General features: G+C 45.9%; 1 protein-coding gene across 1 annotated transcript; it reads left to right on the top strand.

Annotated features, from left to right (window-relative positions):
- Positions 1 to 1,149: 1,149 nt before the first annotated feature.
- LOC119376597 (uncharacterized) lies at positions 1,150 to 15,530 on the top strand (the record flags this gene model as incomplete). Its single annotated transcript, XM_037646379.2, has 3 exons — positions 1,150 to 1,343; positions 3,532 to 3,640; positions 15,410 to 15,530. Coding segments are annotated over 3 exons (338 nt in total), but the record flags the coding sequence as incomplete, so codon positions are not given.
- Positions 15,531 to 17,767: the final 2,237 nt, after the last annotated feature.

Below are 17,767 nucleotides of genomic sequence, written 5' to 3'. Positions count from 1 at the left end.
TGCACCCGTGTTTCTCAGACGTCCGTCTGCATCGAAGGAATGAAAGCAACTGAGCGAGCCAGCGCACGTAGCTGATGCTCGTGCTTCGTGCCCCTACATTCTCTTTTATTTGCAGCTTAGCTCTCTATCAAATCAAATAGTACATGTGTATTCCGCATCACAGATAATACATTTATCAATACTTCCACGTTGCTGTGACGGTGAAGACATCAGCAGCCAAGGCATGATGCAGGTTGAACTCTTTGTTTGGTGAGTTTCTGCGCCCAGCAAAGCAAATGACATGTGCAGTACAGTCATTGGTCACTGAAAAATGTGATCTGGGTATCTAACATGTCAGCATTCTAGAAGAAATTTGATTGGAACATTCACTAACATTCGAGAAGGTTCTGACAGTTTCAGTACAACCAGACGAGGCTCTTGTGAAGCAGTAACATGTGTAACAGTTAGCCAGTGAAACCCAGTCGCAACAGAAAGAATAAACTAGTGAGCATATAAATGTTTTCAGTGCTGCTTTAGCCATAACGAAAGCTGTTTGCTTATTTTTGAAAATGCTATTATTTTGGCGTATCATGATATGACCAAATTCGAAGTACAGCAGGGTATGATAAGGTAGCATTCAGTGCCATGCGGTGGAGTGGCAAGCATGAGGCGACAAGGCATGAGGTGTAAAGCATAGCACCAATTGCCTTGCCAGTATATCTTGCAAATGCTGCCGTCACCTTACACTATTGCTTATTTCGGATTCTTGATTCTTCGCTTGCAGGTATACTAATTTTAGCTTCTGGCATATTGTAGTTGCTTAGGGCATTATGCTGCTATGCGGTATAGTGCGAGTATTACTATTTGTAAGTTGCTAACGTGTTACTAAGCTGTATAGTGCGACTTGCTAAACTATGTTTATTGAGCTGTATGGTGCTAGTTATACTAAGCCATGGTTTACAAAGTGGTATGGTGCACGTTAAACTCTTGGCCATGGTGGCTTGTTTCAGGCAAAAGGAAACAACACTCATGCACTTCAGTTTAGGCGCATGTTGAATGACCCCCGGTGGTCAAAATGAATTCGGAGGCTCTCGCCACTGTATGCGTCCTAAATGTGTGGTTTTTTGGCTCGTAAAACCACTGACTTTAGTTAACTTTTTTCAATTCCAGATTCCTTACGCTGGCTCGGAGGCGCACATGCACGATGTCCTCGACGAAGTGTGCAGCCAGATGGACAATTACGCACAGGCGACACACAAGGAAACGGAGAGCTCATCCTCGTGAATCTCAGCAAGGACGTTGACAAGCTGAGCACTTACCAAGTTGTCCCTGACCCCACTGCTAATGGAAAAATTCGGCAGCTCGTAAGGATCCCTTTCGATTTTAATTTTGATGTAGACAACTTCTACCGCTCACACTCCCAAGGCATACATGTGCGAACTCTGAGAGCCCTCTTTGAAGGTTTATGACATGCGTATAGATGGCATGTAGATCATGGGCTGACCATTGGTGTCTGCTGAAATTTGCACTGATGTGCAACCAGCAACAAAGTTTACTGGATGCAGATTAGCAAGAAAAGCTTTGTCACTTAGCCCAGGAAGATAGTCTTTAGTTAAGTTTCAGCCTGTAGTTTTGGGAACCTACGCAGTTATTAATTATTTTAAAAGTGTCATGCATTAAAAGAGTGGGATTTTGCACTTGCTGTGAAGCCGATATCCGGTTAAACTTGTGTCGCTGGGTGTGCATTGTAAAGACAGCTGGAAATTCTAACAAATGCCAGAAATTTTCTTTTTTTTTTTTTCGAAGAAGCCACTTCATCTGCCTGTAAATGTCACGTGCACAATGTTTCCATGTGCCTGCAGTGCATACAGCATGAAGACTTCCTGTGAAAGGCAGTGTGCCTAAAACCATCCAAAATCTATCTTTAGGTTGTAAGGAAGAGAGGCAAGAAAAGAGAACACAAGGCTTGTACTGATACAGTTATTGACCAAAAAATAGGGGCTGAGGGTGTTTCTTTGGCTTTAATGTAGGGGAAGGCAGAAGAATGTTGCTTGCATGTGCTAGTTGATGTAATCTAGGGTAGCCTCTTTAACAGGAGTGTAGCTCCATGGTCATTCATCATTCTCACCTCGTTTAGTGCACTGCAGGACGAGAATGATGAATGTTGATGGAGCTACATTTCTGCTCAAGAGGCTCCCCTAAATTGTAGCTCCACTTAATCTCGAAATGAACAACTAATTTGCTCTTATCTCAGCTGCCCCTGAACTATACTTAAAAGTTTATTGCCGCAGAATGCTTCCTTGGTGGTGCGCTTTACAGTTTCTGATGTACACTGCTCACTCATGGATTGAAACGCGACATCAAAACATTTAGTATAACGAGTGCTCTATGCGATTGCTCGTGATAACCACGTCATGTTGCTATGAATCTGGCCACTAACGCCAACTTTGGCTCTAGTGTAAGTGTTCCGAGTAAAAGTTACACAAATATGACAAGGACTGAAGACGGTGGGAATGAAACTATGTGCATTACTTAGCCCGAATTTGTCACGTTAAATCTTTGAGCACTGCACTTTAACCAAAATTCCTAACAGGATCTTTAACTAAAACGTTTTCATGGTCATTTGAAATATGCTGAATGTTTGCCGTTCCTCTTATGAGCTTGAAACATGACATCCGTACCTTACTCCATCTTTCTCGACACAATAGGACACACCATGTCTGTACAGAATGCTGGCAGCAGGCAATCCCACTGAGCCCCCGTCAAGCTCTCACTTCTGCTTTCATGTCCTGCGCTTAGGCATGTGCAAAGCCAAGCGCCAGGGAAAGAGGTGGAATGCACCACAGGGGTAGTTTATGACATGCCGCTTTGTTGTGAAAAGTGCTCTCTAGGACTAATTTGGTGTTGTATTAATAACAGCATATTGGATCATAAGGCTTCGCTAAAAGGGCAGCAGTGTTCCAGCCTATCTCTTCACTGCAAGGAATGTGGGTGCTCATCGTTTGCTGACACCAAAGTGCTATCTTTGTTTAATATTACAGTAGCTCGTGAAATAGAACCGTTTTCCCTAATAAAGCAGGTGAGGCATGTATCGCAAAACCCTGAGTGACGTTACTTTCTGCAGGGTTTACCAGAGCGATAATTTATATCAGTGAAAATCTACCTTATGATACTTACCGAATTGCCCAACAATCCACCCCTTTGGTTGATTAGGTCTGCTGTTACGCTACACATTTGTTTCTTTTGCTTGAAATGTTCTCTTGGAAATGTAGTGAACAATTATTTTTGGTTCTAGAGACTTTTCTGGCATTTCTTGTGCCAAAAGAAAATCGTCATTTCAGGAGGTGTCTAGTGAGGCTTAGCTGATGCTGCGCTGTTAATTAGTTTGTAGAAAAAGGAGCGCTGCATGAGACGGTAAAATTACCCTCAGGTGGAAGTTCTCTGGTGCAAGTGTACCACACTGCTGGTGCTTATCTCTGTGTTTTATGAACAGTAGTCTGGATCTCCACCTATGTGTACTTCTTGCCTATATTTTGTTTTTTTCATTTGCAGTGTGAAGATATGATTGGGGAGTACGAAGACGATTACATGCGAGTTTTCTCAAAGCACAAGATAAGGGTGGAGCCCCAAGCCTTCAGGTTGCTTTGTGAAAACAACAAAGGTAAAGAAATGCCTTTGGCAATTTCATGTATTGAATGCTAACAAATTGTCCAGTGACCGTTGTACTTGTAACACCACACTTGTGCTTCATTCTCCTGCTGAGCATTCAACATCTTTTAACAGTGAAGCTGTTTAATGAATAGTTCCTTGTCCGGCGAACCAAAAAAACTATCATCATCATAAACGGTTATGTGCCACAGAAATTCGGTAAATACCGTTACTCACGACTGGTCCACTAAAATTAAAAAGGCAAGAGTTAGCCCAACAAATGGCTGTGAAGCAACGGTGGCGAGCCGAAGACCCCGAGTACGCACAGCGAAAGAATACTAGGGAACAGGAAAGGTAATGGCAGCCGCGAGAAGACCCCGAAGCGATGGAAGGCCTACGCCAACGATGACGTGCCGGTAGATCTGAGAGGTGCAAATGCTTGATTTCAGCGCGCGTTTTGTCTCTGCCGTTCGGGCATCCGTGTCGTGTCTGTGACTGTTATTGCATCTCGCCGCTGAGGTGCGGGAGTTGGCCGTGAATGATGCGGACGTACGATGAAGAACTTGGTTTTTATTTACAATAGGTGCATTAAGAGAATATGGTGAAAAGACTGCAGATGCATATAGTTTCGCCCGGCAGCATATCGTACGCTGCGGACCACGGCCAGGAGAAGACGACTCGTCTTTCGATGGTTGTGCTTCTTATAAAACTTTACAACACCTCACTTCCAGCCCATCAAGAAATGGGGCGAGTGATGTCATGTTCGTCCAATCAGCAGGTCCCAAACAAGTGGCGTCACTTTCGGCCCATAGGAGACCCAGAGCCGTGTTGCCGGGGACTGCACTCCCTGCGGAGTTGATCTATTGCGAAAGCGTGCGCCTGGAGATGCAATGCCTCCTTGCATCATGTTACATCATGGCGCGGCCATCATCCCCAGGTCGATGAACATGGCACATGAACCACCTCGGCTCCGGCGTGAAGGTGTCACTCACAGGATGACTCACACTCCCATGCCTCTGAGGGAATGCCGCACTTATCCACTGAAAAGCTGGATGCTGAAATGGTGCGCAGTTCGTATCTAACAGCTCCTCCTCGCCCCGGAAGTTCGGAATGGCCGGTGAACACAATTCACTGGCCATGAAGAACGGAGATGAAGCTTGTAGCCCACTGGCGGCGACCGTTGTGCGATGACTTCCTTGACCCATGTCCTGGACAAAGTATGTCATACAAACAAAACAACATAGCGCTGCTCCATGCGCAAGCGCAGGCCCTCGACCTTTGATTCGCCAGGCTAGTACATTTTCAAAATCAACATTGTCTTTATTCTCAGTTTTTTCACAAAAATTCGAACCACCATTCAAAACAGCCTTCCATTTCTCGTGAAACGTCATCAAGGTCCGCATGCCATTGTTGTTGCAAAGAAAAGTTAAAGAGACTGAATGAATAATGAAAAATACTGGAACCACACACACGCAAAGTACAGCTATGCGAATGAATTCCATCCCTTCTTTGCGAATGCTTACGTTCCGCATAGAATGACTTTCGTTTGCTTCGTAGTTTGAAGTTGTAAGCGTTCAGTCTCTCTTTTGCTTGGCGCTCAGGGACTTTCAGCGGGGATCACCTTACGTGCCTCCTGGCTATCACGCTCTTTGCTTTTTCTGCCGCGGCATTATGTTCCAGTTAGGAATGCGCTTCCTTACATATGGCCCCTCCTGTGCTTGGTTCGTCCGCTAGCTGGGCAGCGATTTGGCGGGCTGGCGAGTGCATTAATGTTTGCACTGTTTCCTCTTCGAACCCTCGACCGTGCTCCCGTAACAAATGTTCCGAATGGTTTGAAAAGAGATACCGGTAGTTCATTGACAGCGCCTTCAACACACCTGCCTCTGTCTCCAGGTCTCTGAAAGGATCGGATATTATCACTCTTGCTACTGGTAAGTGAATGCTGCGTTCTTCTAGCACTGATTTAATCCTGATTACCTTCCCTGTATAGTCCTCCACGTTACAAAAGAAGGGTGAACTAGGTCCATTGTTGCTCCGCTGTCTCTAATACACTGCAGGTTTTTCCGTTAATATGTAACTCCTGTAGGTATGGACGGAGAAGCTTAAAGCTTTCTTCGCTTTCGTTCACATAGGAAAGCACTACTGCCTTCTCTTTCTTGCATTCCACAGCAAAGTGACCTAGACCCTGGCAATCATAACATCGATACAGCTGTCTTTTCTCAAATTCTTTAGCGTCAACCTTCTTTCGTTTTTCTTCGGAAGTGTTGCTAACTCCGTTATCTTGGTTCCCTTCCTGTGTCTTTTCCGCAGATTCGGCCCTCTGAATAGCGTTTTCCTGTTTCTGCTTTTTGGTATAGATAAAACCGCCCTGATTATCTCTTCCTTGCGAACGGTCGTCTTCAGTAGTGAGCTTTCGCCGCATCACATACTCATCCGCTAGCAGCGCCGCCTTGTCTATCGTACGCGATCTTGGTCTTGAACCCAAAGCCTCACTGCCTGTGGAATACTGCGGTAGAATTGTTCGAGACTATACACTCCACAATTTTGTCTCTTGTTTGATATACTTTGGCTCCTTTAAGCCACTCCACGAGGTTTGTTTTCAAACTGTACGCGAACTCAGAGTACCGTATATACTCGCATAATGATCGCACTTTTTTTTTTCAAAAAAATTTACGCCAACTTCGGGGTGCGATCATTACGCGGGGTAAATTTTCCGTGAAACATATTCTGAGCACCGAAAACGCAAAGAAGTCGCTAATCTGAATTCTTACGATAGCTATCATGAACATAACCAAAAATAAAAGTAGAGTAAGGCTTACCTTTGTAATAAAATGCACGCATTACGCAGGAGCTACATGCATGGAACACTGCCCTTTTATTTTTGAACTCTCTGACCCCCTAACGTTCATTCTGAGTCTGAAGCGTCACTGGCGTCAGTGTCGTCGCCGCACGATTCCCTGTCGGAATCGGCAGTGTCTTCACTGTCCCACAGACGGTCATCTTCTGTCCCGTCGAGCGCGTTGGAGATGCCAGTCTTCTTAAAGCTCTTGACGACCACCTCGTCGGAAATGGTACTCCATGCTTCGAGAATCCATGAGCAGAGGACTTCCACGGAGGGTCTCCTGATTTTGCCACTTGGAGTGAAATCGTGGTCGCCCGCCGCCATCCACTCTGCGTACAGCCTCCGGACGTTGTCCTTGAACGGTTTGTTCAGTGACACGTCCAGAGGCTGTAGCAGCGAAGTTAGACCCCCAGGGATCACTGCGATTTCCGTGCGCCGCTCCTTCAGCTCGGTACGGACACTGTCAACGAGATGGCCCCGAAAGCTGTCCAGCACAAGAAGTGAAGGAAGCAGAAGCGCTCCTGCTCTTCGCCCCCAAACCGTCTTGATCCAATCGACCATGAGGTCTGCCGTCATCCACCCTTTTGCTTGAGCGCGGATGTGGATGCCACGGGGAAAGTTTCCCTTCGGAATTGTTTTCCGCTTCAGAATCACATACGGCGGCAGCTTCCGCCCGTCTGCCGTCACTGCGAGCATCACGGTGCACCGCTGCTTCTCCGCACCACACGTTTTCACGAGCACACTTCGAGCACCTTTCTCGTTCACAGTAGTGCTTCAAGGCATGTCAAACGTCAACGGCGTTTGGTCGGCATTGCCTATCTGTGACAGCAGGAAACCGTTCTTCTGGCGTATCCTCGTGACGAACCTGTGAAAATCGATCACTTTGTCTTCGTACGCGGATGGAAGTCGCTGGCACAACGACGTCCGCCGCCTCAGCGACAGTCCATTCCGTCGCATGAAGCGTGTCGTCCAGCCGGAACTGGCGCGGAAGTCCTTCGTGGCTATTCCCAGCCTCCGGGAAACTGTGCGCGCCTGCGTCCGTACCATGTCTAACGACACGGCACAACCGTCTTTGCGCATGTCCCTCACGTATTCGAGGACTGCCTTTTCGATGTCAGGGAACTTGCCCGTTTGGGTCCGCGGAAAGCTCGGCGCATGCTGTTCGTAGCCATGAGCTTCTCGCGCTGTTTTTTCCAATATCGGATCCGGATTTCGTCGACGCCGAAATGTCTGCCGGCAGCGCGGTTTCCGTGCTCTAGCACGTAATCAAGCGCCTTCAGCTTGAACGCGGCAGTAAAGCTCGCATACCGCCCCATGGTGAAACGGCGCTTCAACAGACGATCACAAAGCACAGCCAAAAAAACATGGTGTCAGGTGACACCGTGACGGGCGGCTGGGATGGCGGCGACACGGCTTTTTCAGGAATTATGGGAATGCGTCGGCAGTTTGTTGCTGCGGGATGACAACAGGTCGACCAACAGGCGGCCGCCGCTGTAACAGTGCGGGATAGCAAAACAAACATGGCGGCCCACAGAGCGAAGCGACCGCATTTTTTTTTCTTCTTTTCGTCAGTCACGGTGGTTGTGAGTACGTCACGCGCGTCAGAACAGTCTCTTCTGTCTAAATAAGGAATGCTTTCATTTAAATCAGTAAATTTACGGCATTAGCCGTAGCGATGCCTGCTTCAGATCACAGAAACAAAGATGGGCGCGTTCAGCTGCCACAGACATAAAACACATGGCGGGCATTCAGTGATAACTGCGGCATTTGTCTTTACTGCAATCCTAAATGGCACGTTTCCGCCAACGGTGGGCAAAAATTACGAATATGTTTGGTGCGTGCAGTTCACTTGGCGAGTTTGGAAGAGTTATTAACGCAACATTCGACAGATGATAAACGCGATGATCATCGGCTAGACTTGGCACACGACATATCGATGCGGCAAGTTCGGGGTGCGATCATTACGCGGGGAAAAAGAAAAATCGAATTTAGGCGACAAAATTTAGGGGTGCGATCATTACGCGAGTGCGATCATTACGCGAGTAAATACGGTAGTCCTCATTACTCTTTTTGCTCGCTACTCTGAAACGCTGCCTAAATGCTTCTGGGGAAATTCGGTACCTTTTCAAAAGCGTTGCCTTTACTTTCCCGTAGTCCTCCACACCACTCACACTTGCAACTACATTCGCTGCCTCACAAGGTAACAACGTCACTAAGCGTTGCGACGAAGTGCTCGGAGAAAATTTGCACCTCTCGCAAGTTCGCTCAAATGAACCAAGAATAACGCAATGTCCTCTCCGATCTTGTATGGTTTAATCCACTGGTCCATCCGACATGGCTTGACCTCACTTGGTCTCACAAAGTTGTCCCCTTCGATACCCGCCGCTGCACGCGACTTTAGGATTTCAACCTGTATCTCAGCCATTTCTTTTTCGTGTTCAGGCGTTCTTCCCGCTCTAGTTCAACCTTTTGCTGTTCTCGCTCATGTTCTCTCTGGCGTTCTTCACGCTTTAGCTCTCACTTTTGTGCACCTTGCAACACCTCCCACGCAATCCGGATACTCTCCTCCTCATTTCCACTTTCCTTAATTGCCTTTTGGATAGCTGGTTTTTTCATATTCTTGTCCACATCAACTCCCAGCTCATCGCACAACAACAGCAGGTCTGACCTCGTCAACCTTCTCAGATCCGTTCAGCTGCACTGACTGGTGGTTTGAACTGTTTACTTAAATTTGTGCAAACACTCAATTGCGACAAATTACCCGATTCCCAGAACAATCAAAATTAACACACGAGTATTGAAGTCTAGTGAATCAAAACGAAAGCACTCACCCATGGATGCAACACCATGTCATCTGGTTCATCCGTCCCCTGCTCCCAGTTGCTCAGAACTTTCTGGGTTGAAGACTCCACTCTGTCTCTCTTCCCATTTGCTCAGGGCTCTGTGGGTTGAAGGCTTCCTCACTCGCCGTACTCAGACGCTCGGTCCTCCCGGAGTCTGTTCCCTGTCGCTGAGAACTTCTTGGATCGAGGGTCCATCCTTACCGCGGCCACCAATTATTGCATCTCGCCGCTGAGATGCGGGAGTTGGCCGAGAATGATGCGGACGTACGATGAAGAGCATGGTTTTACTTACAATAGGTGCATTAAGAGAATATGGTGAAAAGACTGCAGATACGCATAGTTTCGGCTGGCAGCATATCATACGCTGCGGACCATGGCCAGGAAAAGATGACCCGTCTTTCGATGGTTGTGCTTTTAAAGCTTTACAACACGGTCACTTCCAGCCAATCAAGAAATTGGGCGAGTAATGTCATGTTCGTCCAATCGGCAGTCCCAAACAGGTGGCGTCACTTTCGGCCCAATGGGAGACCCAGAGCCGTGTTGCCGGAGGACTGCACTCCCTGCAGAGTTGATCTATTATGAAAGCACGCGCCTGGAGATGCAATGCCTCCTTGCATCATGTTGCGTCATGGCGAGGCCATCGTCCCCGGGTCGGTGAACGTAAAACATGAACCACCTCGGCTCCTGCGCGAAGGCGTCGCTCACAGGATGACTCGCACTTCCATGCCTCTGAGGGAATGCCGCACTTATCCGCTGAAAAGCTGGATGCTGAAATGGTGTGCAGTGCGTATCTAACACTGTCTGTGGTTTAAGTCGAACCTCTCTGCGCTGAGAATCAAGCAGAAACAACCTAGTTAAAGCCTAGCAACGACCTGGAAGCAATCTAGAAACAACCTGCATCACCTTGCTAAGGCACAGAAAGAATCTAGAAGCAACTAGATTAGTCTTCAGAATCGTCCAGCTTCGCTGTTTCAAGCCTTGTGCGGCTTAGTGCAAGCTTCGCCAATTTTTGTATGATGAACCAGCGTTTTTTGTAATGAAAAAGAGCATTTTGAAAGAAAGTTTTGAAGTTACAAAATTAGAAGTCATTTAATGTTTCAATGCTGTAATGACATATAGCTTGCTTAGCTACACCGCAGTATCCACCTTGCTCTTTTCCTATGATGGGTGAAAACTTGAGCATGTTGGTAGGACATATTAAATGTAAGGACAGCGCAACAGACAAGGACTAGCAAAGAACACACACACAGCGCTGTGTGTGTGTTCTTCACTAGTCCTTGTCTGTTGCACTGTTCTTACAGTAGTAATATACTCTTTTCTGTCGCGTTTCCCTTGTCTGACACAGCAAACCTCTCTTAGCTTGGGAAGCTGTTCCAAGAGTGGATGGATGTTCGTGTTTGGTTCTAGTTTCTTACCAAAAGCTGAGTGAAAACACCTTACCTGATTTCCTGCTTTCTCGGGTGCGCACAAGTGCAGGACCTCGCTATAGTCCTCAGAGCGAAAGCCTTAAATGTTTGTTTTGAAAGTGTGGTTCAGAAAATATGGTTCAAAAAAGGTAAGCGCCAGCTACATGTGTACTTCGTTCACTTTGTCCTTGTGGCATAGCGCAAGTAAAAACATGAAAAAGGGCACATGAGCGTGCCAGCTGGGCATCTACTTTGTTCGCTTCATCACTGCACTGTTTGCGAGAGCAGCAGCGCAGTAGGGACGTGAAGAACGGTGACATGCATGCTCCACACCGGTCCTGCTGCAATAGCCCTGCTGAGCATGCAAGCTCTAAACAGGAGGGAGACGCGAGAGTTGTGCTCGTTAACTTCTAGTCGGTGCTGGGCCCAATTTCCCTGCTTCTGCTCGTTAAGCTGTGCGTTATTGCGCTGCTGTCGAATTTTGAGAACTCCATTGCACATTTCACATTGCTACGGGCCCAACTTAGCTTTTGCCTTCACATTCTTGGAAAGTTCGAGGCATCCTCTGTATATATTTTTTTTCAGTACACTACACTACCGCCTGTTTCACATCCTCAAATATAATTCAGGTATTCATGATTGGAGGAACAGTCAATTCCAAGTTTCTCTGCAAAGTGATTGAACAGCTGTGTCCTTATGAAGACAGCCGTAATTTTCTCTACGTTGGTAGCTGTCGAGAGCACATTGTCAGGTGGCAACATTCCAAATTGCAAATCTTTTTTCTTTACCCTTCCATTATATTTTCAAACAATAGCCATTCAGTAGTGTATAAAGCACCTGTGTCAAGGGTAGCAGTGGTTTTCTTTCGTGTTCTACTCAGTCGGGCGCCTGGAGAATGTCACTATTGTTTCCGGAGCAGTTGAAATTCTGCTGCATCTAAAATTGTTTGTGAAGTCGTGCAAAAACAAAGAAGATTCGATTTTTCTGTTGCGATAAGTAGTTAACGACCCACTTATCACGGTTGGAAAGCTCGTTTGCTCAAGCGCGCGACCGTTAATTATTTGGAGACAGTTTTATAGCGCCCAGTCGCAGTTTCGGTTTCAAAGAGCGACGAGGGAGGCAGGACCAGAGCGGTGGCTATGTAAACATAGCTGGCTACATGAGCACAGAAAACCGCGTGCACATGAGCACCGCATTGACAACTCTTTTCAATGAAGGCTTCCTGAGTGCTGCTACAATGCCGTCTGAGGCGTTTTAAATATGCGTGACCCCCCCAAGAATCACTGCCGAGGTGAGGACATTAGTCTTGTACTCCCATGCAAGTCTCCTCTTCCGTTGAAAAGGTCTGCTAGGAGACAGTTGGAGAGAGCGCCCACAACAATCGCGGCAGCCAACACAAACTCGTGACGCAGGTGGTGGTTGGTTGTTTACAAGGACACCAAAGGCGCGTTTCGCGTGGAGTGACGTGACGCGAACTTTAAACATGATTTTAAATATGTTTCTAGGCTATATTATCCGTTGATATTTCGTAGATTATACGTGTGTGTCCACACAATCCATCGCACGGGTTATCTTGCCTTCGAAATTTTGTGTCAGTGCTCTTTTAAAGAGCTCATTTCACGGAAATTCTGGTGTAGGTGTCGGCGCGCCGTTGGTTGTGAGCGAAGAATCAACAATGTCCGTGAGTCAAAAATAGCGATGGATGCAAATTATAAAAATCATGGGTCCAAGCCGGAATCAAACCCAGGCCTTCTGTGTGGCAAGCAGGTGTTCTTCCACAGAGTCAGCCCACAAAGTCAGTGCTGGAAACTGTTTCGGGAAAAAACCCTATACACGCGTTATATAGTCTGAGAAGTCACGTTGACACATGTAATCTTGCGTGGCTGAAGTGTAGAACTGCACCTGGCATCACACCATGTTAATTTCGCACCGAATGGGTGGTCTAAAGGCCCAACCATTACATTGGGCTCAGGCATCATTAATAATTATATCAGCAACAGTATTAACAAACTGTGCAGCTGCCTATCTCCATCTCAGAAGTTCCCTTCAGCACCATGAAGGCTACAGGGCCCCTTAGCCAATAGGAAGGGCGATTAGCACCTCCACATATATTCATCCGCGTCGCGTCGTCTGCTCAATGTCCCCCTGTCATCTGCGAGCACGCGTTGGGAGAGTAAAGCAAGCAGAGGGCAGCGGCGGAAAAAAAAATAACAGTACATGGCTGCGCCCGTGACACTGGTGTCCTCCGCTTCATATTTATCACGTTGTCATCGTGTGCTGTGTGGCCCATAAGTTCCAAACTGACGCTTATAGTTGCTTTAGATTTATATCCTGACACTTCGGCAGCAATGTATTCGTGTCTATATTGCGCTATTTTCATGAACCCTTATCAAATTCTCGGCGCTTTAGGCTTAGCAGGCGTGGCTAAACAAACAGCTGATCTCGCCAAAATACAAAACGTACTTGATGCTTTGTCCTCATAATGAGGTGGTACAAAGCGATGGCTCATTTCACCATTTATTTGTTGCTGTCAGCGCTGTGGGCAAGTAACAAGCGCAAGCTCGGATCGAAGCGGACGGTCGCGCCTGCATGGCGCCACCACGTTGATTCGTAACCACAGTTACCGGTGGTTACTGATACAACAATTTAAAAAATCTGACGTAAATGCAATGAAGAATAAATATACCACGTCTCGATACGATACAGCACATGCTAAACAAGCGCACATGTCTTAGCCTGGTGAATTGTCAGGTAATTATATCTGGAACTATGTTTTGCTGCTCAAGCGTGTGGCTTGCTTACACCCTGTAGCCTTTGTAGTGGTGAGATGGAGTATAGGTGCACGTATTGCCTTACGGACATCTACTAGGTACTTCACAAATTTGCTGAAGGATGAATTACGGTGTAGTGGAGACTTCGTAACTGTACTTGCAGTAGGCATTCTAGGATGGCTTAAAATGTTCAAAGTCACATATACAGACGTTCCTTTTTTAATGGCGTGGTTGACAAGCCCACCGAGGAGCGAAGCCTGGTCAACAATGAGAAGGCGATGCAAACGGGGCCTAATTACGCTATCTTGTCCTACTCTTGAAGGTGAAGCCCAGCATCCTCCAAGTTTTTTCCAATACCATGTTGCCTTTTGGTGGTACGCATACATGAGAAATCACCCACTAATTAAAATCAGTTTGAAACGTTTGAAGGAATGGACAAGAATATTAATGTTTGGGTTGTTGTGTACTTCAATTTTTGGGATGTCAAGCTGCTTTATTGTGGATTAAGTGCTGTATACACGATTTTATTTTCATGGGCGCCGCCATATTGGGCTGATAAGCGATTGTTTTGCCGACTTTCTATGTCGTAAATGAAACGATCATGGTCATGAAACGTTGAATGTACCGGCCCAAGCGTTTTCGTGCATGCGAGGTCACCGCAGCACTGTTTGTTTATTGATACGGATACAAAACTGCAGCGTTATCAGTCCAAGATGGCGGCGCTAGAGCGTGTTCGTAAAATGGCATATACCAGAAGATGAGATTACGTTCTTAGTGAGCAAAAAAACTTGGCTTGGTGACTTTTCCAGGCCAGCGCTCTAAAAAACAGAGACCAAGACATGCAAAATAGTGTGGAGCCTAAGATGCATGTTGCCGTCTCAAGCTGAAAAAATCGACATCTTGCTGCCAATTAATTGCAAATCATGCCATCTAATACTGTCAGACCTCAGTATAATGAACTTAACTATCAATATTTTCAATATACAAATTATTCGCTTATAATTTCATGACCATAGAAACACCATGTCTCTCCCTAACATAACGAAGCATGTTTATCGGAGATTAACATAACCGTGTTTCACTGCAGCTACAAAGGTAGACCAAGGCAATAAATTCTATGCTAGTGCCAGTGGTCGAATGTATCAAATCAGTTAGTTTAATTGTAACTAGCTCACTGTAATCAGTTAATGGCATTTGTTTGAGTGAAGTAACTTGTTATATTCAGGTTTAACTGTGATAGGTACAACACAAGGCTTAACCTCCATGTTCCTCATTAGTTTATTATCAAAGGGGCCTTGCAAAACTTTTCCAAGTAGTCATTGAATGACCTCACTGTCAGATTTTATTGCCTCGTGAATTGATTGCCACAAAAGTTTTTCGAATGTGTAAAGTGTAGGTGCAGTTGTAGCGATTTGTCACAAGTGTAAAGCACTTTCCTCTCTCCGTTCACCCCAGCATGGTGGAATGGCGAAGGGGCAAGAAGCTGTGTCAGCACATGTCATGACCCTTGAGCACTTTTTCTTTTTTTTTGAACATGTTTGCTCACTTTCATGAACATGCCAGTGTACAAGGAGTAGTTCTAGCACTGGAGAGTGCTGCGCGGGTGCATGGCCGCTGCAGTGCTCACGTAGCACGTAAATGCTTGAATCGGCCATTGGCCATGTCCACTTGACCATGACATTGTTGGGCAAGTCACGAAACTTGCCAAGAAATGAGTGAGTGATTTCTTGCTGTCTTTGAAACATAATTTTCAATTCCTTGCCTCATTCAGTGCTATAATATTTGGCTCAAATGTTCACAGGAGTCTCAACTACCGATCGGCAGCAGTTTCTTACCACGTTAAGAAAGTGCTGCAGGGCCCCTTAAAAGACTGAAGTTGTGCTTTGTAGCGCCTGACTCTCTTTTTTTTTTTCTTTTCAGAAATTTGCGGAGAAAAGGCGAAGGAAGAGCTGTAGCTGCCATTCTACACTTCACTGTCACTGCCATGTGTGCAGGCCCACGTGATGGTAGAACTTTTCAAGAACTTCAAAAAAAAAATTTTGTTGAAAGGCACACCCAAGTCTGCAGTGCTGATGTTGCATTCCTATTTATTTGGCACCATGTGCCAGCATTCATTTTTTTGTGTGATGTTATGTTGTGACAACTATGAAACAGACTTATATGGTTCTTAACGGTTAAACCATTCAGTCCTGCTGAGGGCCCAAAAAACAAAGAAACACATTATAACGATTTTTGTTTTTTTTTGGAGGGCAGGTGGGGGTTGCACTCACCCTCTTAGATTTCACCCATACTCCAAACGTACGATAGTTTTGAAGCGTATCTTTGCTCAAATATGCGTTACTGCTCTATGCAATAAAAAACTGCACTTGGAAAAGAAGTGGAATTTGCTTACAACTGCTCGTATACGTGGTCGAACTGAGCTAAATAAAAGTTCCTGCGTTTATGTACTTGGAAGCAAAACATTGCTTTTTTATTGACAGTAGATATTACAAGTGTTCAGAACCTGAAATATTAATTGAATATTCACCACTACTTGGTTTTGATAATCTGATATTTGAAATGCTGAAATAAATAACTGAATGGTGTGGTATAACTGCTGTTATTATGTACCAAAAAAAGAAAGCCGTTTAAACTATAACCCTTTGACATGCTACGCACACAATTGTGTACCCTCTTGTTTTTGCTAGTTGGGTCGACTAGGAGTTACGAAAGAGCAATATACACTGAGCTTTGGCTGAATTGAGCCTCCTGCATAATAAATGTGTCTTCATTTAACTTCATTCTTTAGAGTACTGTTGCATATGGTCACTTTGCTGGAGGCACTACTATGTTAGATGAGTCGTTCGATGTTCCACTTCCCGTGTGCGACGTCAAAAGTATAATTTTTCTTTGCTGAAAATAAACCTAACCGAAAACAAATTTGCACATATTTCTTGCCTTAGATTTCATTCTATATATGCAAAAACAGAGCATGAATGACTTCAGAATAGATAATGAGAACTAACAGACAATAACGCATTATTTTTGTGGCAAGGAAAGTACAGGGGGTGTTATCTGTAGTATTTAGAATGTAAATGTGAAGAAAGTAAAGTGGACGAAAAGATGACTTGCCGCCGGCAGGGACCGAACCTGCGACCTTCGAATAACGCGTCCGATGCTCTACCACTGAGCTACGGCGGCGGTCATCCTCCCGTCCACTTTCTGGGGTATATAAAAGAAAAAAAAACCCCAGAAAGTGGACGGGAGGAGGACCGCCGCCGTAGCTCGTGTGGTAGAGCTCTTTTCCTGTTTTCGGAAACGCTGTTATGAGATCATTTAACCGGGTTTTTCGCAGGTTCGGTCCCGCCGCCGCCGCCGCCGGTGTCCGTAACCAGTATCGCTCGAAATAAGAAAAAAAGAAAGAAAAAATTCCAGGATGGAACGAGGTTCGAACCTGGGCCCTCTGCGTGGGAGCCCAGTATTCAACCTCTGAGCCATACCGGTGCTTGAAACTGCTTCGCAAAAATGTCATATACAGGCTTCATGTCGGGAAGGAACCACATTAGCATATGCAATATAGCGTCGTAGAAGAGTAAAATAAGCACCAAGCGTCGCACAACGCGAATTCTGTAACCAGGCCTCACACAATGCGAATCGCGCAACGAGTAGGTTGTTGATGTTTCCAACCCATTACAAAGGACTCTGCCATAATTCTTCATCGTCATCAGGCACAGCATCAACAAGTGCGCTAATGCCTTACATGCGTTTAGCAGGTACCAACGCTCTCCGTAGAATGACGAAAGATGGCACAGTGCTTGCTGCCCTACCTCTCAAAATTACAATGATTTATAGCGTAGTGGGTTCCTCGCAAGTGCACTTGTATTGGTTGCCAAGGAAGCCCATAAGCGCATGATCCATTTCCTCGGGGTCTCAGTAAAGTTCTTCGCCCCCACGTCTCTCTCCCACGTCAACGTATGTTATACAGCATGACGGGAGAGGGAAATAGCGACCGGGCGTCACCCAATGCAAATTACATAACTGGTGGGCCGTTTAAAGATTCCAACCCATTACAAAGGGCGGAGCCATAATTCTTCATCGTCATCAGTCGTCGCGTCAACAAAGTGCACATAATGCCTTACAGACGTGTAGCTGGTGCCTCGTTTCTCCGCAGAATGACGAATAATGGCTTAGTAGGTGCTTCCCAACTTCACAAAAATTGTGATTTATGGCGTAGTGGGTACCTTTCTAGGTGTACTTGTATTGTAGCCCCAAGAGAGCTTAACGGGCTCTAGAAACGCC

The sequence above is a fragment of the Rhipicephalus sanguineus genome, unplaced genomic scaffold, assembly GCF_013339695.2.
Source record: "Rhipicephalus sanguineus isolate Rsan-2018 unplaced genomic scaffold, BIME_Rsan_1.4 Seq1637, whole genome shotgun sequence".
NCBI lineage: Eukaryota > Metazoa > Arthropoda > Arachnida > Ixodida > Ixodidae > Rhipicephalus > Rhipicephalus sanguineus.
Note: the sequence above shows the minus strand (reverse complement) of the source record. Positions and strands in the feature narration are given on the sequence as shown.